Here is a 26167-nt window from a genome sequence, read left to right as displayed (position 1 = left end):
CACCAGAGGTGTTTGGGGATCTGAAAAGAAGAAAAGAAGAAAAGAACCACAATAAAACTTCAATCTGTAGGACTTATGTCCGTCGAACAGAAAAGGAAAGGACACACACAGAGAGTAAGCCACGCCTCCCCAAAATTGAACCCCTTAATTACTTTTTTTTTTTTTTTTTTAAAGCAAACTTGATTCAAAACAAATAGGCAGTCGCCCAAGCAAACAAGACAAAGATAAAGTCAGAAGCATAGACTGAATTGGGAGCACTCCAAATTCCCTACTCGCATCTGCTGGAGTCAGAAAATACTGAACTCCTGCAGAGGGGATAGTTCTACTTATGGTGACGCCCCCTCAAAGCTTTGGCTGACTCCATCTGCTGGATTGGGGACATAACCCACGGTCTGGACTGATCCAGGTACGTACAGGGAACAGGAAATCATTTTTTATCTTATAGGACCAGAAATCTGCAGATTTTGTTTGGTAAAAAACGTTCCCTCCAACAGTTCAGCACAATCAACCCCCTTTCTCACCAATGTCTCCCAGGAGCTGCCGGCAGGACTACCACATGGGAAGCTCCTTTGCCCGCCACCACGTCTCCCAAGGCGGTCGAAAGGACCTGGGCAGGGGCTGAATGGATTTGGATGGCAGGTTTGGTCAAGATCCACCTCAGAGCGACGCAGAAAAACTTTGAGGCAATTCACTTGTTTCATAGTTACTCACATGCCGTGGAGGGTTCGCCTCTTACTTCACATTCACGGGGCTCAGTCCAGAATCCTTCTTCCTTAATCCGGATTAATATGTCAGGTTTGACACTGTGGCAGTCTGTTAAGGAAAAGGATTATCATGATATATTTGCTAACGTTATTGCAAAAGCTTTATTTTAATTGCAAGCAAGATCAGAAAGCTGCTGATTTTAGAGCCTCTGCCACCACTGGGGAGCTCAAAAGAACAATGCTGCTGGGCTAATCATCATCAGAAATCCATCCTGGCAGTGACCTGATGGTTTTAAAATAGTGCAGCTAGAGAAGCAAGGCAGTAAACCCAGGTGATAAAGTGTTGTGTGGTGTGGTGCAGAATACAAGATTGGTGGTTTTATTTCTAAAGAAAACAAAATTGTAAAGTGAAAGTAAAAAAAATCTCTTTGAATAACAAAAAAGAAGAAAGAAGACTTTGAAATAAGATAATCAGGAGCAGTGACAGAAGCCCCAAAACAGGATGGCAATATTCGGAAGCCTGGGGAGGTTATGATTTAAAGAGAAGCTATTTTAAAACCTCAGCTAGGTTGTAGAATCCCCTGAGAGTATATAGTGCTTAGATGTAGACTGATAACTGTTCCTGTTCATACCCCAAATCAGTCCAGATGCATGAGTTTTACTCCCCTACTAGCAGATGGAGACAGAAGAAATGCTTTACTGATATTGCACTACTTATGTTAGTGTGCCACTTGCAGTCCCTCAGTATTTCTCTGTCTCCAGCAGATACCGGTAGCAGAGATATGAAACCTGTAGTGTCGAGTTTAAAAAAAAAAAGAGAGACAACAGGGTTCAGGCTCTTTACTCCCTAGGATATTAGGCTCCAGGTAGAGTGGCTGAACCTCACTTGCTTCAGCCTGAAGAGAGTGGAGGCTGATGCAGCTAGTGGTCTGGCTTCCTTCTGATCTGCCATGCAGCCTGTGCTCACTTCTCCCGAGCTTCCCGGCACCAAAGGAAAGTATTGCCTTCTGTCCCTTATGTTATTCTCAGCAAGTTAAAAAAATAAATAAAATAGGAGTCTTTAGCGGCTCAGAGTGCACAGCTGAGGTGTGTACGGCTGCTTGCCAGTCTGCAGGGGAGGCTGGGGATCAGCTCCGTAGTGCCGCAGGATTGTTCCTCTGCTGGCCAGTGATGTACTGTGGTGCCACAGGTGCAGGGGGAAAGCAGCATGCAAGTTCATTAGGAGTGGCATGGAGTCAGTGGCGGACCACAACAACTGCTGCCCTGCCTGTGATAAATCATTGTGGCTGTCCTCAGTGGGCCTGTGTGGCAAGTGCCAGTAAGGAGGCAAAGGCAGAGCCATGGGGACTGCATCAGGGAAAGGAAATCAGCCCAGGCTGATGCTACTAGTAAGGCCTTCATTCCCTGCAGCACAGGAACAGTGGCCATCTGGGATTCAGCTCCCGCATTTCAGGAGGCTACAGGGGAGGGCCTGGCTTCTCCCACCACATTGTCTCTGGCCATGCTTTATCAAGAAGCCCCCCCCTCCCCGGGTGGATTTGGGGAGTGCAGATGGTTCACAAGGAGGGAACTCAGATTCACAGGAGATATTTTCCACTGATATTTGTGCTTCTGCACAAAACGTTTTTGGGCGCAAAAGGGTGCTGCTGGCATGCAGGCCCATTCTCTCAGTCCTCCAAAACAGGCTAAATCCAAGAAGATGGCTTCCCAGGAGTGGCCAAATTGGCAGAGCCATATGCGGTCTGTGGACTGCGTCTCACAGGCATGATGAAAGACACTGAGAGTTCTGAAGTGGACAGGAATGCACTGTTGGATCAGATGGGAGGCAATGATTTATTTTATTTATTTATTTAAAAACTTTTCTATACCGTCGCTAAGTTATATACCATTGCAACGGTTTACAAATAGTCACATAGACTAAGGTAAGTAAATGTAGGATATCGTACATTCTAACAGGTGCCAATAAAGTTCGGTTACAATTTCATAAATAAAATCATTATTTGAGTAATGTTGGTCAAGTCGAGGTATATTATTGAGTTACTATCTCTTTGAGATATTACTTCTTAAATGTAGGATTGAGTAAATTCATTCTCATCTGCATTACTCTGTACTTTCAATCTCTGCCCTCCACACTCTTTAGTGAAGGCTTTTTTAAAGAGCCATGTTTTTAGATTTTTCTTAAATGTTTTGAGATTATTCTGTAATCTGAGTTCGGGGGGCATTGTGTTCCATAGTATGGGCCCAGCCAATGATAAAGCCCTTTCTCTCACTTGGGTTAATTTTGCTGACTTTACTGTAGTAGTGCTTTGTTTGCTGAGTGGAGGTTTCTTTGTGGAACGTGTACTCGTAAGGCTGTGTTTAGCCAGTCTGACAAGGATCCCTTGGAGTCTGGATAGGCCCTGATAGTGGAAAATGATGACCCCAGAGTGATTCAGCTCTTTCAGAAGGAAGAACTCCTTCCTTTAATCCCCCATGTTTTGAAGGAACTGGGGATTAAATTGTTGCAAGAGGAGTCCAATCATGAGAGCATGGACCCTGTCAAGAAGGGTCTCTGAGGCCTGGCTAAACCGTTCCCATTCCATTGGTCGGTCAAGAAGTTGGTTTTTCAAGAGTGGGATATGCAGGAGGTGGGTTTGAAAGTTGGAAGGGTGATAGCAAAGCTCTATCCACAAGGGATGTGGAGGGTGAAAAAATTCATTTTCAGGTTTTACCCTATGAGTTTTGTTTTCTTTAATGTTAAATTTGTTTGTTTCGTTTTAAAAAATGAATCAAACATTAATCCCCCCCCCTAAAAATGAAATAAAAAGAATACGAGGTCTCCCAAGTCCTCCCAACCCCACGACCCATCCCTCCCACCCAGAAAAATGCTGGAGCCAGGATCCGCCCCCACTTACGTGGTCTGGTGGGGATCTGCTGGTGAGGCCTAGGCCTCAGCCTCGACTAGAGCCCAAGCCCAGGCTGGACACCGGGGCCCAATTCTGAGGCTGGGTCCTGCCGCCTTGGTATCAGCCTTGTCCAGAGCTGGGGCCTGGGTTCCGGAAGTCGGGTCACGACACCTGGGCCTCAGCCTAGACCAGATGCTGAGCCCAGGCCTGATGCCAAGACCTGATCAGGAGGCTGGGTTCCGATGCCTGGGCCTCGGCCTACTGGCCCACCCCGACACTGGGGCCTGGTCTAGGGTCAGGTCCAGGCCCAAAGCTCAGGCGTCGGACATCCTCTTTGAGGGTCTTCTGTCTTCTTTTTTCTTGTTGGTAATAATGCTGTCTGCTGGAGTCGCGCCGGAGTTAATTAGCTCCAGCGCATCTTTCTCAGTGTGCTGCCATACAGCTAAATGGTGCCCTCCGCTGTTTTTTGAGTCATTTTTTGTTACTTTTGCTGAGGCTGTATATAGAGGTAGGCCATAAGGATTCAGAGTTTTCACCGAGACACAAACTAGTTTGAAAGCCACAGGCCAACCTCTGAGTGAACTCCTGTTTACTGTCTTGCACTGTGTAATGTTTACGAACAGGCAAGAGTCTGTTTATTTAGTTATTCCACTAAGTCTATGATGAGAAAACTAGAAAATAACTTATACTAAAGCCTGAGAGAGAGAATGAAGGCCACACAGCTGTGTCTGAAATCTGATAAGAACTCAGAGGGAGGGAACGCCACTGCTTTCACAAGCATTTGTAGTGTATAAGGAGAGACAGCGAGAAAGAGAAGGGAGAGAGAGCCCTGGATGTGATGGTCCAGCTGATCCTTTGGAAATATAAGCTTTTTATATCTATGTAGCAATTGTTATTATCTACCATTACTTCTTCTATATAATCTGATTTTATTTATTTTATTTAGATTTTTTATCTTCCGCTTTTGCACTTTTTTCAGCACTTCAAAGCAGATTACATTCAGGTACTGCACGGTTTTTCCCTGTCCCCAGAGGGTTTACAATCTAACAGGTCAATACAGTAAAGTGCAGCCGCGGTTACCCTGCTCCTAACCCGCTTTCTACTCACTTTTCGGCCGCATTAGTCCAACCTGCGATACACTATCCCCTTTAACCCATTCTTACCGCCTCTTTAAATCACCGGGTAACCCCTTCCGCCCGCGGCATGTATATTAGATGTAAACGATCGAATTAGCTATTCCCTCCCATACAGTAACGAGCGCCCCGACTATCGCTATTTTAACCTGCCGTTTTGCCGTGTGTTTAACCTGCTAACTTACCGCCTACCCTTACCCCTGCGTTAGAGGCAGGGGTAAGGGTAGGCGGCAAACTTTCCCCCAGCCCCCGCTCACCTGCCCTGGCCGCGTCCATGGGTGCTGGTCTCCGGGGCAGCCCCAGTCCTCTCCCCTCCTCCCGAAGCAACGAAAGCGGAAAAAAGCGAAAAAGCGAAAAAAAAAAAGTACCAGGAAGTGGACGGTTCTCCTACGCTCGGGATTGCCAGTCCTCTCTCCCCTCCTCCCGAAGCAAGGCGCATAAAGCAGCCTTGCTTCGGGAGGAGGGGAGAGAGGACTGGCAGTGTAAAGCAACGAAGCGACTTACTCTTCTTGCAGCCCCCCTCCGGAGACGGACATCGGCGGAGACGGAGGCAGCTGCCGGCGAAGATGGATGCCTGCACGGGCGAAAGCGGCCCCTGTGCGTGCAATTGGGTCGCTCAAGGCGTGACGTCACGCCTTGAGCCTTGAGTGAACCGGTAGATGTAGTGTATTTGGATTTTCAGGAGGCGATATCCTTTCATGGATTACAAACTGGTTAAAAGACAGGAAACAGAGAGTAGGATTAAATAGTCAATTTTCTCAGTGGAAAAGGGTAAACAGTGGAATACCTCAGGGATCTGTACTTAGACCGGTGCTTTTCAATATATTTATAAATGATCTGGAAAGGAATACGACAAGTGAGGTTATCAAATTTGCGGATGATACAAAATTATTCAGAGTAGTTAAATCACAGGAGGATCTTGCGAGACTGGAAGATTGGGCATCCAAATGGCAAATGAAATTTAATGTGGACAAGTGCAAAGTGTTGCATATAGGGAAAAATAACCCTTGCTGTAGTTACACGATGTTAGGTTCCATATTAGGAGCTACCACCCAGGAAAAAGATCTAGGCATCATAGTGGATAATACTTTGAAATTATCGGCTCAGTGTGCTGCAGCAATCAAAAAAGCAAAGAGAATGTTAGCAATTATTAGGAAGAGAATGGTTAATAAAACGGAAAATGTAATAATGCTTCTATATCGCTCCATGGTGAAACCGCACCTTGAATACTGTGTTTAATTCTGGTCGCCGCATCTCAAAAAAGATATAGTTGCAATGGAGAAGGTACAGAGAAGGGCAACCAAAATGATAAAGGGGATGGAACAGCTCCCCTATGAGGAAAGGCTGAAGAGGTTTGGGCTGTTCAGCTTGGAGAAGAGACGGCTGAGGGGGGATATGATAGAGGTCTTTAAGATCATGAAAGGTCTTGAACGAGTAGATGTGACTCGGTTATTTACACTTTCAAATAATAGAAGGACTAGGGGGCATTCCATGAAGTTAGCAAGTAACACATTTAAGACTAATCGGAGAAAGCAAAATTGCTTACCTTGTAATAGGTGTTATCCCAGGACAGCAGGATGTAGTCCTCACATATGGGTGACGTCAGTAACGGAGCCCTAGTGTGGGAAAACTTCTGTCAAAGTTTCTAGAAACTTTTGACTGGCAGCCTGAGGCTACTGGGCATCCCCAGCATGCCATGATATTCTCTGCCACAGGGGTCTCACTTCAGTCTTGTATGTAGCAATAAGCAGGAGCAAAAAATAAGAGTAGAAAAATAGGAAGGCCCAACTCCGCGGGGTGGCGGGTGGGTTCCGCGAGGACTACATCCTGCTGTCCTGGGATAACACCTATTACAAGGTAAGCAATTTTGCTTTATCCCAGGACAAGCAGGATGCTAGTCCTCACATATGGGTGATTAGCAAGCTAGAGGCTGAGTCATTGTCCATGCAGGTAGCAGTGATGCTTTGTTGAGGAAATGATGCAGCCGAAGATCACAGCAGGTTGGTTGTAGAAGGAGTTGGGATTAAACTGGAAACAAGTTCTTTAAGACAGATTGCCCATAGGCTGAATCTTGACGTCCTTCTTTGTCCAAACAGTAATGAGCTGCAAAGGTGTGAAGAGAACTCCATGTTGCTGCTTTACAGATGTCAAGAATTGGCACTGAACGATAGTGTGCTACTGAGGTTGACATTGCTCTTACTGAATGTGCCTTTACTCGCCCTTGGAGGGGAAGGTCTGCTGATTCATAGCAAAACTGTATACAATCTGCTAGCCAATTGGATAGAGTATGTTTACCCACTGCTTTACCTGGTTTGTTTGGATCATAAGATATACAAAGAGCTGATTGGATTTTCTGTGAACTGCAGTTCGGTTTAAATAAAAAGATAGAGTACGTTTACAGTCCAAAGTATGCAAGGCCGCTTCTCCTTGGTGAGAGTGAGGTCTTGGAAAAAATGTGGGTAAAACTATGGATTGGTTCAAGTGGAATTCCGTAACCACTTTGGGAAGGAATTTTGGATGTGTACGGAGGACTACTTTGTCAAGGAAAAACCTTGTGTAGGGCACGTACGTGACCAGAGCTTGTAATTCACTAACTCTTCTAGCCGATGTAATGGCTATGAGGAAGATAGTCTTCCATGTGAGAAATTTTATGTCACAGGAGGCTATGGGTTCGAAAGGAGAACGCATAAGTCTTGTTAATACCAGATTCAAGTCCCATGCCACGACTGGAGGCCGAATTGGTGGTTTGAGTTGAGTTAAACCTCTCATAAATCTGCTGACGAGAGGTTGTGTGGAAATTGGTGCATCTCCTACCTTATTATGGTAAGCTGAGATTGCACTTAAATGAACTCGTACGGATGAAGTCTGAAGACCGGAGTCTGACAGATGGTATAAGTAGTCTAGTAGTGAAGTAATGGTGCAAGTAAAAGGATCAATGTTGTTTTGCTTGCACCAGTAGGCGAATCTTTTCCATTTGGAAGCGTAATTCTTTCTTGTGGAAGGTTTACGGGAAGCTATGAGTACCTGAGATATATGGGATGAAAGATTGAGTGGTTGTAAGATCAAGCTTTCAACATCCATGCTGTCAGGGATAGGGACTGAAGGTTGGGATGTCGTAACCGACCCTGATCTTGAGTGATGAGAGTGGGAGCTATGCCCAGTCGAAATGGATCCCTGACTGAGAGATCCAACAGTGTGGGGAACCATACTTGTCGAGGCCAATACGGGGCTATGAGTATCATGGAACCTGTGTCCTGTTGTAGTTTCACAAGAATTTTGGTTATGAGCGGTATTGGAGGATACGCGTATAGTAGGCCTGAGTTCCAAGGCCAAGCAAAGCCGTCCTTGGCTGGTTGGTTCTTTTGTATGTGGAGAGAACAGAACTTGTCCACTTTGTGATTCAGATGTGACGCAAAAAGGTCTATCGTTGGTTGTCCCCAACGTTGGAATATCCTGGTCGCTACTGCAGGATCCAGGGACCATTCGTGTGGTTGGAATTGACGACTGAGTCGATCCGCCACTATGTTGTGTATGCCTGCCAGATAAGTGGCTCGTAGGAACATTGAGTGGTTCAGGGCCCAGCCCCAAATTTGTGCAGCTTCCTGACACAGGAGATACGAGCCCGTACCTCCCTGTTTGTTGATGTACCACATGGCTACTGTATTGTCCGTTTGAATCAGAATAGTCTTGTGTGAAAGACAGTCCTTGAACGCATGCAGTGCATAACGTATAGCTCGAAGTTCCAGAAAATTGATTTGATATGTTGCTTCGAGTTCTGTCCACGTTCCTTGAGTTTGGAGATTGTCTATATGAGCTCCCCAACCCAAGGTGGATGCATCTGTAGTTAAAGTAATTTGTGGAACTGGTTGTTGGAAGGGTAAGCCCTTGCGCAAGTTGTCCGTGTTGATCCACCAATGGAGCGAAGAGCGCAGTTGGTGGGTTACCTGAAGTGGAGAATGTAGTGGTTGAATGGCTTGGATCCATTGTGACCGTAATGTCCATTGGGTTACTCTCATGGCTAGTCTTGCCATAGGAGTGACATGAACTGTTGAGGCCATGTGTCCCAACAGAATTAGAATACGGTGAGCTGTTGTGTGCGTGCTTGAGAGCATCGAGCGTGCTAGGAAGGCTAATGTTTCTGCTCGATCCTTGGGTAGAAACGCCCTTGTAAGGATGGTGTTCAACTCTGCTCCTATGAATTGGAGCAAGTGCGATGGTATGAGGTGGGACTTTTGATAATTTATGAGAAATCCCATGGCGTGAAGTAGAGCAATGGTTTGATTGAGAGAATTGATTGCTCCCTGTTGAGAATGACTTCTGATGAGCCAATCGTCTAGATATAGGAAGACATGCACACCTTGTTTGTGCAAGTGTGCTGCTACTACTGCCAGACATTTTGTGAATACTCTGGGAGCAGAGGCAAGTCCGAATGGCAGAACTCTGTATTGAAAATGTTGATGACCCACCATGAAGCGCAGGTACTTGCGATGAGGAGGGAATATTGGAATGTGAGCATAAGCTTCTTGAAGATCCAGAGAACAAAGCCAATCTTCCTTTTGAAGGAGTGGAAGCCGTCGGCTGCCAGTAATCAAAATGGCGTCGACGGCCCTTTGCCCTTACTATGTCACAGGGGCTACCGCTGCCATTGGTCGACCCCAGTGACATAGTGAGGGCAAAAGGAAAATTAGTTTCTTACCTGATAATTTTCGTTCCTGTAGTACCAAGGATCAGTCCAGGACACCTGGGTTGTGACTCCGCACCAGTAGATGGAGACAGACTAAAACTTGTGGGCGGAGCATATATGCCCCTGTGCCAGTCACAGCCCCTCAGTCATACGTAATGTCAAAGTAGACAAAGCCAAAAGGCAACCATAGCTAACCATACAACTTGGTAGGGAAAGAAAACCAACACCCCTACAGGAACCAGACTCCCCAACCGGGAGAGCGAATGGATCAGCGTACTGAAAAACACAATAATGAGCGGACTCTCCGTTACTATAACGCAACACTGCGGGCGGGATCCTGGACTGATCCTTGGTACTACAGGAACGAAAATTATCAGGTAAGAAACTAATTTTCCTTTCCCTGTACGTACCAGGATCAGTCCAGGACACCTGGGATGTACCAGAGCTAACTTACCGAGGGTGGGAGCAGAGAGTCCCGCTCGGAGTACCCTCTCTCCAAAACCCCCAGCTTCAGTAGCCTGAACATCCAACCGGCAATGTTTAATGAAGGTATGCAACGACTTCCAGGTATCCGCCCTGCAAAGCGTGTCGAATGAGCCCGAAGACCCACCGGCGGCGATTTTCCGCACAGAATGTACGCAGAACCAATGGCTTCCTTGAGCCAACGGGCAATTGTCGTGCGGGACGCCGCAGCACCTTTCTTTGGACCCGAAGTTAACACAAACAGATGATCCGTCACCCGAAACGGATTAGTAACCTCCAGATAGCGAAGCCGGGACCTCCGCACATCTAGTTTTCTCAAGACTTTTGTTTTCGGGTCCGAAGACTCCGCAACCGAGAAAGCGGGAAGTTCAATTGACTGATTCAAATGGAACGACCTTAGGAAGGAAGGAGGTAACCGTCCGCAAGGAGACCACCGAATCGGAGATGCGCAAGAAGGTCTCCCTACAGGACAACGCCTGTAATTCTGAAAACACGACGGGCCGATGCAATCGCCACTAGGAATACGGTCTTCAAGGTGAAATCCTTGAGCGTAGAACGTTTCAGGGGCTCAAAACGGCACTGAGCATAAGGCTGAGAGTACCCAGTTGAGGTTCCAAGACGGGCAAGGGGGCCGCAACGGAGGACGGAGGTGCTTAGCCCCCCTAAGAAAGCGGGAGATATCCGGGTGGAGAGCCAGAGAGATCCCCCGGACCTTACCACGCAAACAGCCAAGCGCCGCCACTTGAACCCGAAGGGAATTACACGCTAAACCTTCGGCGAGCCCCGCCTGGAAAAAAAAGCCAGAATATCGGGAATAGAAGCGGAAGTGGGGTCTAGGCCCCACTCCATGCACCATTCCTCAAAAACTACCCAGACCCGAACATAAGCTAGGATAAGCTAGGGACGTAGACTGTTTTCTGGATCTCAGCAACGTAGCAACGACCGCATCCGAATAGCCTTTTCTCTTCAACCGATACCTCTCAAAACCATGCTGCGAGACAAAAGTGAGCCACATCCTCCAAACAGACGGGGCCCTGACGAAGGAACCCCGGGAATCCCTGTAGACGAAGGGGTGCGGCCACTGACAGCTGGACCAGGTCCGCAAACCACGGACGGCGTGGCCACTCCGGCGCCACCATGATCACATTGGATGGATGCAATTCTATGCGCCGTAGGATCTTTCCGATCATGGGCCACGGTGGGAACACATAGAGAAGCACATCCACCGGCCAGGGAAGCACCAACGCGTCGACTCCTTCTGCTCCCCTTTCGCGACGTCGACTGTAAAATCGCGGAGCCTTCGCGTCGTGCCAGGTGGCCATCAGATCCATGTGGGGCATTCCCCAGGTCCGGCGAATGAAGAGAAACGCCTCGTCCGCCAACTCCCACTCTCCGGGATCCAAGCGGTGACGACTGAGAAAATCCGCCTGGACGTTGTCGATTCCCACTATGTGGGAAGCCACGAGATGGCTGAGATGCCGTTCTGCCCAGAGCATCAAGAGCCGCGCCTCCTCCGCCACTAGAGGACTTCTTGTCCCTCCCTGGCGATTGATGTAAGCCACGGTGGTAGCGTTGTCCGACCATACCCGGACCGCCTGTCCGCGCACGAGGGGTAGAAAGCTTGCAGCGCCAGACGGACCGCTCTGGTCTCCAGCCGGTGATAGACCACCGGGTCTGCGACTCTGACCACAGACCCTGAACCGACTTCCAGCTCAGGCTGGATCGCGCCTGCCCCTCGAGAGGTAGAGGTAGATAGAAATCCTCGGAAACCGGTTTCCAGCGGGAAAGCAATGAGGACTGCAGCGGCCATAGATGAGCGAACGCCCAAGGGACTAACGCCAGCTTGGATGCCATAGACCCCAGAACCGTCAGGTAATCGCAGACTCGTGGCCGGTGTAGCGACAAAAAACGTAGCATCTGAGACTGCAGTTTGCATATCCGGTCCTGCGAGAGAATCACACTGCCTCGCTACGTGTCGAACAGGGCTCCAAGATATTCCAAGGACTGAGAGGGTTCGAGATAACTCTTGTTGAAGTTGACCACCCAGCCCAGGAACTGCAAGAGCTGTAACACCCTGGCCACCGCCTGCCGACACAGACTCTGAGACTTCGCCCGGCTCAGCCAATCGTCGAGGTAAGGGTGAACCAGCAGGCCTTCCCGCCGCAACTGCGCCTCCACGACCACCATCACTTTCGTGAATGTCCGAGGCGCTGTCGCCAGGCCGAACGGAAGCGCCCGGAACTGGAAGTGCCTGCCCAGAATGCCAAACCTCAGAAACCGCTGAAAACGCTGGGTTGGAATTTCCACATGAAGGTATGCTTCTGTGAGATCTAGGGACGCCAGGAATTCGCCGGGACGCACTGACGCGATCCTGACCGAATGGTCTCCCATTTGAAGTGAGGGACTCGAAGGCATCTGTTGACTCCTTTCAGATCCAGAATTGGGCGGAAAGTGCCATCTCTCTTGGGGACTAAGAAGTAAATGGAGTACCGGCCCTTGCCGTACTGAGCGGCCGAAACCGGCGAGATGGCTCCCAGTCTTTCTAGTCTTTGGATGGTATCTAGCACCGCCGCCGTCTTCTTGGGATCCTTGCAGGGTGAGACCAGGAATTTGTCCGTTGGGATGCGAGCCAAATCTAACTCGTAGCCATGTTTATCACGTCGAGGACCCATTGATCCGATGTCACGCTGGCCCATTCCTCGAGGAATAAGGATAGACGCGTCCCCACGTTTGGAACAGCGTGCCGAGGACGCGACAAGGGATGGGCCGGGCCGAACTCATATTGCGAAGGCTTGGAACCCCACACCCGACGGGGCCCCTCCTTGCGGGCCAAAACGTTTGCCCCGAAAGGACTGCTGCCACTGGGGTGTACCGAGAGGAAGACGGCCTAGGGTCCAGAGGATCTTGTGGCCTAGACTTTCCTGGGCCCCCTGAACCGGGCTCTGCCTGAAAAGGAAAATCTCGACCGGGTCCCTATCCTCCGGCAGCTTAAACGCTCGGTTCTCCCCCAGGTAAACCATCAAATCGTCCAACTCCTTGCCGAACAGCAATGTCCCCTTAAAAGGCCAAAGCCCCGAGGGTGAGCCTTGGAAGAGCCATCCGCTGCCCAATTGCGCAGCCAAAGGAGACGACGTGCCGACACCGCTGCCACCATGGACCTAGCTGAGGTGCGCAAAAGATCATGGAATGCATCCGCGCCATAGGCAATGCCGCCCTCCAATCTGTCAGCTTGGGAAGCCTCCTCTGAAGAGAGACCCGCATTCGCCCTGCAGGACTTGAGTCCAGCACAGACTAGCACGCATAGCAAAATTTGTGCAACTGGCGGCACGCACCCCTAGGGCAGAAACCTCAAAAAATATTTTGAGTTGAACCTCCAACGTACGGTCTTGAATATCCCGGAGGGCTGTCGCTCCCGTGACCGGGATGGTAGACTCTTCGTGACAGCTGACACTGCCGAATCCACCTTTGGGAGTCGGAGGAGCTCTAGCGCGTCCTCCGGCAAAGGGTAAGTTTGTCCATGGCCTTGCTGACCTTCAGACCTAACTCCGGAGTATCCCATTCCTTGAAGAGGATATCCGTGGACGAAAAAATGAAAAACGACCGCCGGCCCTTGATCCCAATCAGAACAGGATCCATATTTGCCTCCTGGCGGACCACCACCGGAGGAGCCTCAATCCCCAGCTCCTGGAGAATGGCCGGAATGAGTGGCGACAGTTCCTCTCTGCGGAACAGACGCACCACCTTGGGGTCATCCCCGTCGACGGCCTGCGCTCCTTTACCTGTACTGGCTGCGCCGAGCCATCTGCTGCTGCCGTCCCGGCCCCAGGCAGGGGCTCCTCGGAGGCCTCTGTGTCCGCCCCGGAGGTATCTTCGGAATCCGAGTTCTGCGGCACCCCTCGGGGAAGCCGTTTGCCCCAGGCCGCTCTCTGGGTGGTCTTCGCCACCCTCCTTGCCATCTTCTTCTGCGGCGGGGACCGGTGGACCCTTGAACGCGAGGCGTCCCCCCGTCTGCGCTTGCTGCGCTTATAACGGCGCAGCAAAAAGCGCCAAATCTTCAGAAAACTTGCCCGAATCCGTTGCGTCGCTTTCCGAATGCCCCCGGGACTGGGGCCCCTCTGAAGGGACCTCCACCGCTGCACCCCGCTGCGGGGAAAGCGTAGGAGGTAAAACCGAGGCCCCCACCGTTTCCCGCGAAGCTACCCGGCCGGTAGACAAAATGGCCGCCATTCCCGCGCTGACCAGGAACGGGTCAGGAGGCCTATCAGGGGAACCCCCCCCTTGCGACGGCGATCGCGCGACCCCGGGGAACGGGCCCCCCGAGGAGCCGCCGACGATCCCTCGTCTCCCGGGACGCAGGCCGAGCAAAGCCCGTCCCGGGAGAGACGCGCGCGCGCGCCGAGTCGCAGGCCCTGCACTGCGAGCCGCGCGGCCCTGCAAAAAAACCGCGGGAAACCAAAGACGCGCCGAAAAGCACTGAGGGACGCCGAATAAACACAAAAATTCAACGCGGCGAAAATCGGCGACCTCCCCCCCTGCCGAAGACGCCCCCCCGTCGAGCGGAACGGAGCGGCAACGCCAGGGAACGGAGAGCCGACTGAAAACAAAAGTAAAAACACTTTTTTTTTTTTTTAAATAAGAAAAAACGCTGTCCCAGGTGCTGAAAAGCCCTATGTCCTGCAGGGGTGAGTGAACCGGGCTCCCCGGTGTCACCCCTGACGCTGCTACTAGTCCAGCCGGGTCCTCAACCCTAGCAGCGGCCTCAACCTGGGGAGGGTAGTCCCCTCAGGACCTCTCAACTCCCCAGGGAGGCAGGGCAACTGGGACTAGAATTAAACAAGATTAAATAAAACCCAATTTGAAGAAAAAAACCAAGTTAGGCCTAATAAAATCAACCACAAAAGCGAACCTGACTAACCACACAGAATCAGGCCCGACAGGGCTGTGACCAGACCTGCACCACCTACTGGAGACAGAGTAAGACTGAGGGGCTGTGACTGGCACAGGGGCATATATGCTCCGCCCACAAGTTTTAGTCTGTCTCCATCTACTGGTGCGGAGTCACAACCCAGGTGTCCTGGACTGATCCTGGTACGTACAGGGAAGGGCCGTTGGCGCCATTTTGACTATTGGCAGCCGACAGCCCAAGTCCCAGGAGATCGCTCCCGGACCACTCCTGGACCCCCGCTGGACCACCAGGGACTTTTGGCAGGTCTTGGGGGGTCAGGAGGGTGGGGGGTTGTAGTAAATTAATTTGGCAGGTCTTGGGAGGCATCAGGAGAGTAGGGGGTTGTAGTAAATTAATTTGGTAGGTCTTGTATGGCTCTCACGGAATTACATTTTAAAATATGTGGCGTTCATGGCTCTCTCAGCCAAAAAGGTTCCCGACCCCTGCTGTAGGTGGTCTTTCTGGTGGTGATTTGTTCCGCTGGGAGGATTCAGATTCACACATTATCATGTAGGGACCCTTTCCTTCAAATTTCTGAGGATGGAGTAACCTTGTGGACCGTGCCTTCATTTTTGCCAAAGGTGATATCTTCTTTCCACCTCAGTCAAATCGTAGAGCTTCCTGACTTTTGAAATTTGGATGCTTCGGTGCCACATGTGCAGGTGCTTCATTTGTTGGATGTGTGTCAGGTGTTGTTGAGATATTTGAAAGTTGCCAACAGTTTCCTACCGTCTGACTACTTGTTTGTTCTATATGGTGGGGCATCCAAAGGGAACAAGGCTTCTAAGGCAACAATTGCGCTATGGTTAAAGGAGGCCATCATCTCAGGCTATATTTGTAAAGGTCATCCAATCCCTGTGTGGTTGATAGCCCATTTGACTAGGACTCAGGCAGTGTCCTGAGCTGAATGCCAGTTGGTTTCTCCGCAGGTAATCTGAAGAGCGGTGACCTGATCTTCTCTACACACTTTCACAAAGTATTACCGCTTGGATGTTCAGGCGCTGGAAACAGCTGGTTTTGGAGAGAGTGAGCTGCACGCAGGTCTTTCAAGTGTAGGGGAGCTTGGGTGCATCATATGTGTCTGGACTGATCTGGGGTATGAACAGGAAAGGAAAATGTGTTCTTACCTGCTAATGTTTGTTCCTGGAATACCCCAGATCAGTCCAGAGCCCTGCCTTTTGGTGTCAGGAAAGACTGCTCCAGTCTGAATGTAAATAAGTAGAACTGGGTGTACAATTGGGAGTTCTCAGTCAGGCATTAAGTTTGGAGGTCACCTTTTTCCCCTGCTCAGGTTGTGTATGGTGGTTATTTGTTAGTTAATCTCATGTTAGCTTGGGTACAGGTCATATTGATGGACTGCAGGTAGCATGCTAACATAAGTAATGCAGTGTCAGTAAAGCTTTTCTTCTCTGTCTCCATCTCCTGGTAGGGGATCAAAACCCATGCATCTGGACTGATCTGTGGTATTCCAGGAAATAAAATTAGCAGGTAAGAAACAATTTTCCTATTTTTCATATGGTTGTATTAGTGGGATACATCCCCTCTGTGGATTTCTTATCAGACCTGCAGGGTATGAGAGAGCAGCGTAGCACTGTACATTCAGTGGTACACTCAGGGGTAGATTTTCAGACCGCGCGAATAGGCGTACTTTTGCTGGCGCATCAGGCGCAAGCAAAAGTACGCGGGATTTTAGTAGATACGCGCGGAGCCGCGCGTATCCGCTAAAATCCGGGATCGGTGCGCGCAAGGCTATGGATTCTGTATAGCCGGCGCGCGCCGAGCCGCGCAGCCTACCTCCGTTCCCTCCGAGGCCGCTCCGAAATCGGAGCGGCCTCGGAGGGAGCTTTCTTTTGCCCTCCCCTCACCTTCCCCTTCCTAACCCACCCGCCCGGCCCTGTCTAAACCCCATCCTTACCTTTGTCGGGGGATTTACGCCTCCCTCTGGGAGGCGTAAATCCCCGCGCGCCAGCGGGCCGCTAGCGCGCCGGGACGCGACCTGGGGGCGGGTCCGGAGGGCGCGGCCACGCCCCCGGACCGCCCCGGGCCGTAACCACGCCCCCGGACCCGCCCCCGAAACGCTCCCGACACGCCCCCAAAACGGCACTGCGCTCGGTCCCGCCCCCGACACGCCCCCCCTCCGAAAACCCCGGGACTTACGCGAGTCCCGGGGCTCTGCGCGCGCCGGTAGGCCTATGTAAAATAGGCTCACCGGCGCGCAGGGCCCTGCTCGCCTAAATCCGCCCGGATTTGGGCGGATTTAGGCGAGCAGGGCTCTTAAAATCCGCCCCTCAGTGGTCTGTATTTGTTCTCAGCTTACTGGGTATTTTGGACTTTGCCTTAAGAAGCAAGAAGGTGCTTTCAACAAGAAGCTGAAACATTCCTAGCAAGCAGAGTTGGGGCCTTGGGCAAACCAACAGAAGTTTAGAAACCAGTTGCAGTCAACCTTCTCCTCTTCTCCCCCTCAGCCATTAACTTGCCAAAACACTGGGCCTTTCCCAGCCACCCCTTAAGACCAATCAGAATCCTTGGGGGAAGGTGGGACAGGGCCGCATCCCAGCCTCACAATGCTCTGAGACTGCTTCAATATAGCTATTCTGGCCTCCTAAGCAGGGAAACGGCTTCTGACTGGGCAGACCCCAGTCCGAAGCCTGCCAAACACTCTTCCTATCAGGAGCAAAGGCCTACAATCTTGTTAAAGGTGTGCATAAAAATGTACATTAAGATGACACCATATATTTTTCAGTCATTTCCTGAAACTAACGCGGCTCCTTGAGTGCTTTAACTGAGTATTGGCAAACAGTGAGAAGAGCAGAATAAATGCAGAGCATGCTTAGACGTAAAATTTGACCCCATGTCAGACCCCCGCCTCCTACTTGGCCTGATGTAGACCCAAAATGGGGGGAAAAAACTCTTTAGTCAAATTTGGCCAACAGAGAACAAGAAACTCTGAAGGTACTTTGCACGCACGGTCCTTAGTACTGAACTGGACTGAACAAGGACAAAGAGGTTGCTTTTTGATCTCTCTCCAGTTTATAGTTATTCTGATTAACTTTCCCTCTACTGATATCAGGGGTGGAAGTGTAACCCTTTCCAGAAATTTCCTTTATTTCTCCTAGCCCTCAAGCCTTCCTTCTCCACAAAGGTGAAATTACTTCTTACCTGCTAATTTCCTTTCCTCAAAGTAAGGCAAGACAGTCCACACCAGTGGGGTTGTGCACTCCAACCAGCGAGTGGAGACAGAGAACAAAGACTTGCTGACGACACCCTCATATAGCTCTGCTCAGGCACCAGCCAGCCAGTATTTCTCCAAAAGCAAACTGTGGACACTAACCACTAAAAATTAACAATAATATCTAATCCTGCAAACACTATTACACCTAACCTTGTGGATTCTTTTAATTTGTTTTCCTTAATAACAACGGAGACTCAGCTCCACTAACAACAGTCCATTAGGACAATCAAAGTATCTTCGAAGAAAAATGGAACTCACATCCAATTTGTGGCAGTCCAGTTGAATGAAAGATCCTGCAACCTCATTCCTTTCTGGACAAGGATCTAGCAACACAGAAGAAAACCAGCCACCTCGTGGCAGCCCCATGCAGGAAGGTGGACTGGCTTGCCTTACTTTGAGGAAAGGAAATTATCAGGTAAGAAGTAATTTCACCCTCCTCTTCATCCAGGCAAGCCAGCAGTGGGATGTACCAATGCTACTCCCCCAAAGGGCAGGAGCCTACCTGAGGCCCAAGTAGCACTGTTCTAGCAAAGACAGAATCCTCCTGCGCCGCCACATCCAGTTGGTAATATCTGGCAAACATATGCAAAGAAGACCACATCGCCACACTACAAATCTCTGCCGAAGAAAGCAAATGCAATTTTGCGCAGGAAACTGCCTGAGCCCAGGTCGAATGCGTTCTGACTTATCTCAGAAGGAACTTTCCAGAATCCACACAGGCTGCTAACACTACTTCCTTAATCCAACGAGCCACCATGCCCCGAGAAGCTGTCTCCCCCTACTTAACCCCCACCCCCAGTGAAGAACAAAAAGCCTATGCGATTACCGAAACTCATTCATAACCTCCAGATAATGCAATAAGTGCCACCACATGTCCAACTGCCAAAATGTCCTGTATTCCTGACCATCTATATCCTTAATCCAAGGATGGTAACAAAACCAACTGGTTTAAGTGAAACTCCAAATCACCTTCGGAAGAAAAGCAGGTATTGTCCGAAACTGCACCTTATCCAGAGTGATAATCAAAAAAGGATATCTGCATGACAAGGCTTGTAATTCCAAAATCTGCCTTGCAGAAAAAATAGTAACCAAAAACACCATCTTCAGAGTCAGTAACCGCAAGAAAATACCCCTGAGAGGACGAAAGGTCGGACTCGCCAGAAAGGAAAGAACCATATTCAAATCCCATAAGGGTACGGGGAAATGCAAGGGAGGTCTAAGGAGTTTTACTCCCCTCTAGAACCTAGATACATCTGGGTGACAAGAGAGCGGTCTCCCCTGAACACAGACCCGATAATACTCTATAGCAGCCATCTCCACCTTCAGCATGTTCAAGGCTAATCTCTTTCCAAGATTAAGGGAATAGGCGCCAAAGCAGGCAAAGCGTGATTCTGACACCAATGCTCAAACACACGCCAAAAGCGTATATATGCCAAGGAGGTGGAAAACTTGCATGCTTTCAAAAGCATTTCCACCATTGCCCCTGAGTAATCTCGCTTTAAGAGCCTAGACCTCTCAAGGGCCAAACGTAAGACAAAACTGACTCGGATTGTCATGAAAAATTGGTCCCTGCCGTAACAACCCCCGAGAAGAAGGAGTCGCCAAGGGTCCCCCATCAGAAGACAAGATCCGCGTACCATGGCCTTCATGGCCAATCCAGGGCCACCAGAAGCACCATGCCTGGATGTCGTGCTATCTTCTGCAACAAACGGCCAATCATGGGCCATGGCGGAAATGCATAGAATAACTTCTCTTGCGGCCACGCCTGGACTAGGACATCCACTCCAAGACCTTGAACATCCGGTATCCGACTATAAAATACCTCCACTTTCACATTCATTGAGTCGCCATTAGATCCAGGGAAGGACACCCCCAGCGATCCATGATAAGATGAAACACTTCAGGAGCCAGTTCCCATTTTCCTGGATCCAACTTGTTCCCATTCTCTCGGATCCACCTGCACGTTGTCTACTCCTGCTGTATGGGAGGCTGACAATATCTGTAAATGAAGTTCCGCCTACAGCAGAAGAACGTCCATTTCTAGACAGACATGTCAAATTCAAGTCCTGCCTTGGTGATTCATGTATGCCACCGCAGTCGCGTTGTCTGACATAACTTTCACCACCTTTTTTTCTAACCAGTCCGCGAACTGAAGGAAGGATAGTTGAAACGCCCATGCCTCAAGTTAATTGTTGGACCAAGTCAGCTGTTCGGGAGTCCATTGCCCTTGAACCACCAACTCCTGAAAGTGTGCTACCCAGCACTGGAGACTCACATCCGTGGTGACCACCAACCAGTCAGTAGTCTCCAAATCCATACCTTTTTCTAGATGCTCCCTTCTCAACCACCAGAGAAGCTTCTGCCTCACTTCCGGCAGCAAGGCCAACACGACATTGTACTCCTGAGACTGGGGATTCCATCAAGAAAGGAGAAACCGCTGCAGAGGACATATATGAGCATGCACCCAAGGTACAGCATCTATCATCATAGCCATAGATCCCAATATCTGCAGATACTACCAGACTGATGGGGTGATCACCGCACGCAGAGCCAGAGCTGACCCCAGATCTTCTGAATGCAAGACTCCAGGAGAAACACCTTGCCTTGCGCTGTGTCGAAACCGAATGCCCAGATACTCCAGGACCTGAGAGGGCTGTAGGTTGCTCTTGGCTAAGTTCATTATCTATCCCTAGTGCTGCAATACCTGAATCACCCTGGCGGTCACCACTCAGCTCTCTTAGAACAACTCAGCTCTGATTAGCCAATCGTCCAAGTATGCAGCCACGATTACCATCACCTTGGAAAAAGCCCTGGGTGCCATGGCCAAACCAAAGGACAACACTTGAAACTGGTAGAGCTGACCTAAAGCTGCAAAGCTTAGATATTGCTGATGCTGCTTGTGAACTGGAATATAAAGGTAAGCTTCCGCTAGGTCCAGAGAAGTGAGAAATTCTCCCTTCTTCACTGCCATTATCACTGATCCATCCGAAAATGGGTAACCCGGAGAGCTTTATTGACCCCCCCTTGAGATCCAAAATAGATTGAAACAAACCCTCTTTCTTGGGAACCATGAAGTAAATGGAATAGCACCCTATGCCCTCTTGATTCTTTGGATCTGAAACCACTGCCTTTAGGGCAAGCAACTATTGCAGCACTCATTACATTGCTGACTTCTTTTCTACAGAGATGCAGGGGGAAACCATAAAAGAGGTTGAGAGAAGACAGATAAGTTCCAAAGCATATGCATTGTCTCCCACTTCCAAAATCCACTGGTTGGAAGTGATGTGGGTCCACCTACAATAAAATTGAGAAAGGCAACCGCCTATCTCCAGCACAGGAGGATGGACCCCCAAAACTTCATTGGGAGGAACGCAGGATTCCAGAGCCAAAGGCACCATCTTTGCCTGAATTCCTTGGCCAAAAGGAATGAGGTCTCCCAAATGCCAGAAGTCTCGGACTACTTGAACCTCTGGAGGAACAAAAACACCAAGAGCTCCGAAATCGCCCCTTGGCTTGAGAAAACCAGGGAGTCAACTTCTTATCCTATGACAACCGAGGAAATTTCGACTCTCCCCATCAATCTGCCATCTTCTCTAACTCCTCCACAAACAACAAGCGCCCCTTAAAAGTTAACTTTGTAAGGTTCAATTTTGAAAATAGTATCAGCAGACCAGTTCCGTAGCAACAGGAGCCTTCGTGCTGCAATCAACGAAGCCACCCCTTGAGCCGTCTTACGCGCCAAATCATAGCCAGTATCCACCAGAAAGCCAGCTCCAGGAATGGGCAATTATCTCCCAGAGCTTCCTCGGCCTCCTGGGCTAACCGTAACCAGGCCTTGGCTACCATATAACAGCAAGCAGAGATTTGGAGATTCATGGCCATCGCTTTAAAAGGCCTACTTCAAAATAGCCTCACTTTTCCAATCTTGAGTATCTTTTAAAGTCGCACCTCCTTCCACCAGAATGGTGGTCCGCTTCATCGCAGCCCAGACTAATGCGTCCACCTTAGGAAACCGGAATTGCTCCCTCGCTTTAGGGTCCATAGGATACAATCACGCCCCAAGGAAACAACCTAAGCAAATCAACTGCGAGAAAAAACTGCTCCAACAATCCTATTCTGCAAAAAAGGAGCTCCATGAAAAACTAGGCAAATTCTAGCCAACACAGTCTTTCGGTAACTGAGGTAAGGGGTGGGCCTCTGGACTGATCCTTGGTACTACAGGAACGGAAATTAGCAGGTAAGAACCAATTTTTTTTTCCCTATATGTACCAGGATCAGTCCAGAGAAGTGGGATGTACCCAAGCCACCCTACACTGGGCGGGAACCCGAAAGACCCACGCGCAGAACACTTGCACTGAAGGACGCTTCATCAGAAGCCTTAACGTCTAATCGATAAAGCTTAGTAAACGTGTGCAAAGAGGACCACACAGCCGCCCGACAGATCTCCTGAGGTGATAGTAACTGACACTCCACCCAGGAAGTAGCCTGAGCCCTGGTGGAATGAGCTCGGAGACCCAAAGGCACTTGGCGTCCACGGACTAAGTACGCCGAAGTAATAGTCTCTTTAATCCACTGAGATATGGTCGCTTAGTCGCCTTGTCCCCTTTCTTTGCATCCCTGAAAAGAATGAACAAATGATCGGAGCATCTGAAGTCATTGGTGTTGTGTCCGTCGCTGCTCGACACCCTCACTCCGCCCTCTTTACCTTTGTGGCAACTCCCTCTGTGTCTGATGGATGGCTGGCTGCTGCGGCATCTTCCTCCAGCGTCCCCGGACCAGTTCGACGTTGCAGATCCGCCATGTTGCCTGATGACCTAGGGCGCGCACTCTGATTGAAGTACCAGCAAGGGTGCGAACCTCAGGGGCGTCCCCCTGAGATGACGTCATCTGCTTCCAATATTTAAAGGTCTCTAATTCACTATGGGGCGGATTTTAAGAGCCCTGCTCGCCTAAATCCGCCCAAATCCGTGCGGATTTAGGCGAGCAGGGCCCTGCGTGCCGGTAAGCCTATTTTACATAGGCCTACCGGCGCGTTCCAGTGCCTGAGGGACTACAGCCCTGCCGGGCATATCAGCTCACTACTGCCACCTCTGGTGGTTTCCCAAATTTGTTTAATAAAAGAACTAATGTGTGTCTGTCTTCATACTCAAGCCTAGCCGGTGGTCCCTCTCGGGGTATCCTCCCGGGGGCGTGGTCATCTGCCACCGGCCCAGGGGTTCACCGCTACTATCTCAGATTCATAATAGACTGCTAACGCCTCACGGAGAACCCTAACAGATTGCTACTCCCAGCATAGCGGAATATACAGAATCTGAGACACTACAAGATAGCTGACTCCTCCTTCTTAGGAGCCATTCATTCAGATTGCTACTCCTTAGCAGAATTCTAACAGATATATTACAATTGGTAACCTTTAGATAACGCACATCCAAAAGAAGAAGATCCTTGTCCTGAGGCGACCCCCTGGAACCCTGCGGGAACCCCGGAAGCTCCACTGTCTGATTTACATGGAAGGCCGAAACTACCATAGGAACAAAGGAAGGAACCGTGCGTAATGTCACCCTATCGTTGTGAATCCGCAAAAAGGGGTCACGGCACGACAGGGCCTGCAATTCAGAAATCCGACGCACCGAACAAATGGCCACCAAGGACACCGTCTTCAAAGTCAGATCTTTCAGGGAAGCCGTGTGGAGAGGTTCGAAAGGAGCACCACAGAGCACACACGCAATACGAGATTTAAACTCCAATCTGGACACACCGCACAGACGGGGGGGCCGTAAATGTTTGACCCCCCTTGAGAAATTGAACAATGTCCGGGTGTGCTGCAAGCAAGCCACCGGCAACTTTCCCTGCAAGGCCCCCAAGGCCGCTACCTGTACACAAAGAGAACTGAACCCAACCCCTTCGTGAACCCCTGTTGCAGAAAGTCCAGTACCAGAAAGACCTCAACCGTTAATGGATCGCAAGAGTGCTGGTGACACCACATCTCAAAAAGTCACCAGACCCTCACATAGGCCATAGAAGTGGTCGGACGTCTCACCTGCAATAGAGTGGAAATAACCTGTTCAGAATAACCGCTCAATTGTAAACGTCGCCTCTCAAAAGCCAAGCCGCGAGAGAGAAGCGATCCTCCCGATCCGAAAATATGGGACCTTGCCGAAGGAGACATGGTAGATGAGCCAGGAACTTTTGGGCCATGCAAATCAGATCCACGAACCACGGGCGACGTGGCCACTCTGGAATCACTAGCACCACCCTTCCGGGATGGAGTTCTATGCAATGGAGAATCCGGCCAATGAGAGGCCAGGGAGGGAAGGCATACAACAGAATCCCCGTTGGCCAGGGGCACACCAGAGCATCGAGACCCACTGAGCTTTGTTCTCTTCGACGGCTGAAGAAACGTTCTGTCTTCGCATTCTCCCACGTTGCCATCAGATTCAACTGTGGGACACCCCACCTGGCACAAATGAGGTTCCATGCTTCGGGAGACAGTTCCCACTCTCCCGGGTCGAGTTGTCGTCTGCTGAGAAAATCCGCTGTCCACTCCTGCGACATGAGATGTGGCAATTCCCCCGAGATGACGCTCCGCCCAAGAGAACAGAAGACGTACTTCGAGCGCCACCACGGGACTTCTCATCCCGCCCTGTCGGTTGATGTAAGCCACCATCGTCGCATTGTCGGAGAACACTCGAACCATTCGTCCTGAATCCAGGGCAGGAATGCTTGTAGGGCAAGGGGGACAGTTCTTGTCTCGAGGCGATTGATGGACCATGAGCCCTCCGTCGGAGACCAAAGACCTTGGGCGGATCTGGTGTCGCACACTGCTCCCCAACCTGACAGACTGGCATCGGTGGAGACTATCAGCCAATTCGGTGGGTTCAAATCCACCCCTTTTCCCAGATTGTCACGCGAAAGCCACCACGACAGACTGGCTCTGGACTCGGGAAGCAGGGGCAAGGGCAGGTGGAACTGCTCTGACACCGGACTCCATCGTGACAAAAGCGCACGCTGCAACAGTCGTAAGTGGGCAAACGCCCACGGAACCAATTCCAAGGTGGACGCCATGGATCCGAGCACTTGCAGATGATGCCATACAGTGGGTGCTTTCCTTAGTAGAAGAGCCTGTATCTGGCTCTGCAACTTGGCTACCCAGTCCGATGCCAGAAAGACTCTGCCTCGCAAGGTATCGAACCGGGCTCCCAAGTAGGTCAGCTCTTGGGTGGGTTCCAGGTGACTCTTCTGTACATTGATGACCCACCCGAGCGATCTTAAGGTGAACATCACCATGCGAACCGATCTTTCGCAGTCCTCCCATGACTTGGCACGAATAAGCCAGTCGTCCAGGTATGGATGAACCAGGATCCCCTCCTTGCGAAGGAAGGCCGCTACCACCACCATGACTTTGGTGAAAGTTCGAGGAGCCGTCGCCAGACCAAATGGAAGGGCTCGAAACTGGAAGTGTTGCCCCAAGACCTTGAAGCGCAGAAACCGCTGGTGACTCAGCCGAATCGGAATATGTCGATATGCTTCCGTAAGATCCAAGGATGCTAGGAACTCCCCCGTCCGGACAGCCGCCATTACCATTCGCAGGGTCTCCATGTGAAAACGAGGGATTCGAAGATAACTGTTCACCATCTGGAGATCGAGGATGGGACGAAACGTGCCCTCCTTTTTGGGAACCACAAAGTAAACCGAGTAACGTCCCCAACCCTCTTCTGCCTCCGGTACCGGGACAATGGCCTGGAGCTGGATCAGACGCTGCAGGGTCTCCCGTACCGTTTCCTGTTTGTTGCGCAAGGCCACGTGGAACTCCACAAACACCTCCCGCATGGGACGTGAAAACTCTAGAGCGTAGCCGTCTCTGATCATCTCCAAGACCCAGCGGTCTGAGGTGATCCTTGCCCATTGTAAAAGTTGGATAATCTGCCCCCGATAGCTTCGATGACGGAATGGGGACTCATGGCTTCATTGAGAGGTTTTACTGCCTCCCATCCTGAGGTGTCCAGAGTCCCGGCTGGGGCGACGACCACCTCGAAAAGACTGCTGATGTCCTGAAGTCTGCTTAGGCGTGGAAGGCGAGGAATATCTGCCGGATCGAAAT

At 50.3% G+C, this 26167-nt stretch overlaps 1 protein-coding gene across 1 annotated transcript in view; it reads right to left on the bottom strand.

Moving 5' to 3' along the window:
* The window catches only part of LOC115081097 (zinc finger protein 629-like), a 114413-nt gene extending 88478 nt beyond the window's left edge, over positions 1-25935 (bottom strand). The window contains exons 1-4 of the mRNA XM_029585611.1: positions 25795-25935; positions 13669-13911; positions 12762-12945; positions 712-813 (exon numbers count right to left, since the gene is read on the bottom strand). Of these exons, the coding sequence (XP_029441471.1) occupies positions 712-813; positions 12762-12945; positions 13669-13911; positions 25795-25935 (670 nt within the window). The remainder of the gene's footprint in view (positions 1-711; positions 814-12761; positions 12946-13668; positions 13912-25794) is intronic.
* Positions 25936-26167: the final 232 nt, after the last annotated feature.

The sequence above is a fragment of the Rhinatrema bivittatum genome, chromosome 19 (genome assembly GCF_901001135.1).
Source record: "Rhinatrema bivittatum chromosome 19, aRhiBiv1.1, whole genome shotgun sequence".
NCBI classification, from domain to species: Eukaryota; Metazoa; Chordata; class Amphibia; order Gymnophiona; family Rhinatrematidae; genus Rhinatrema; species Rhinatrema bivittatum.
Note: the sequence above shows the minus strand (reverse complement) of the source record. Positions and strands in the feature narration are given on the sequence as shown.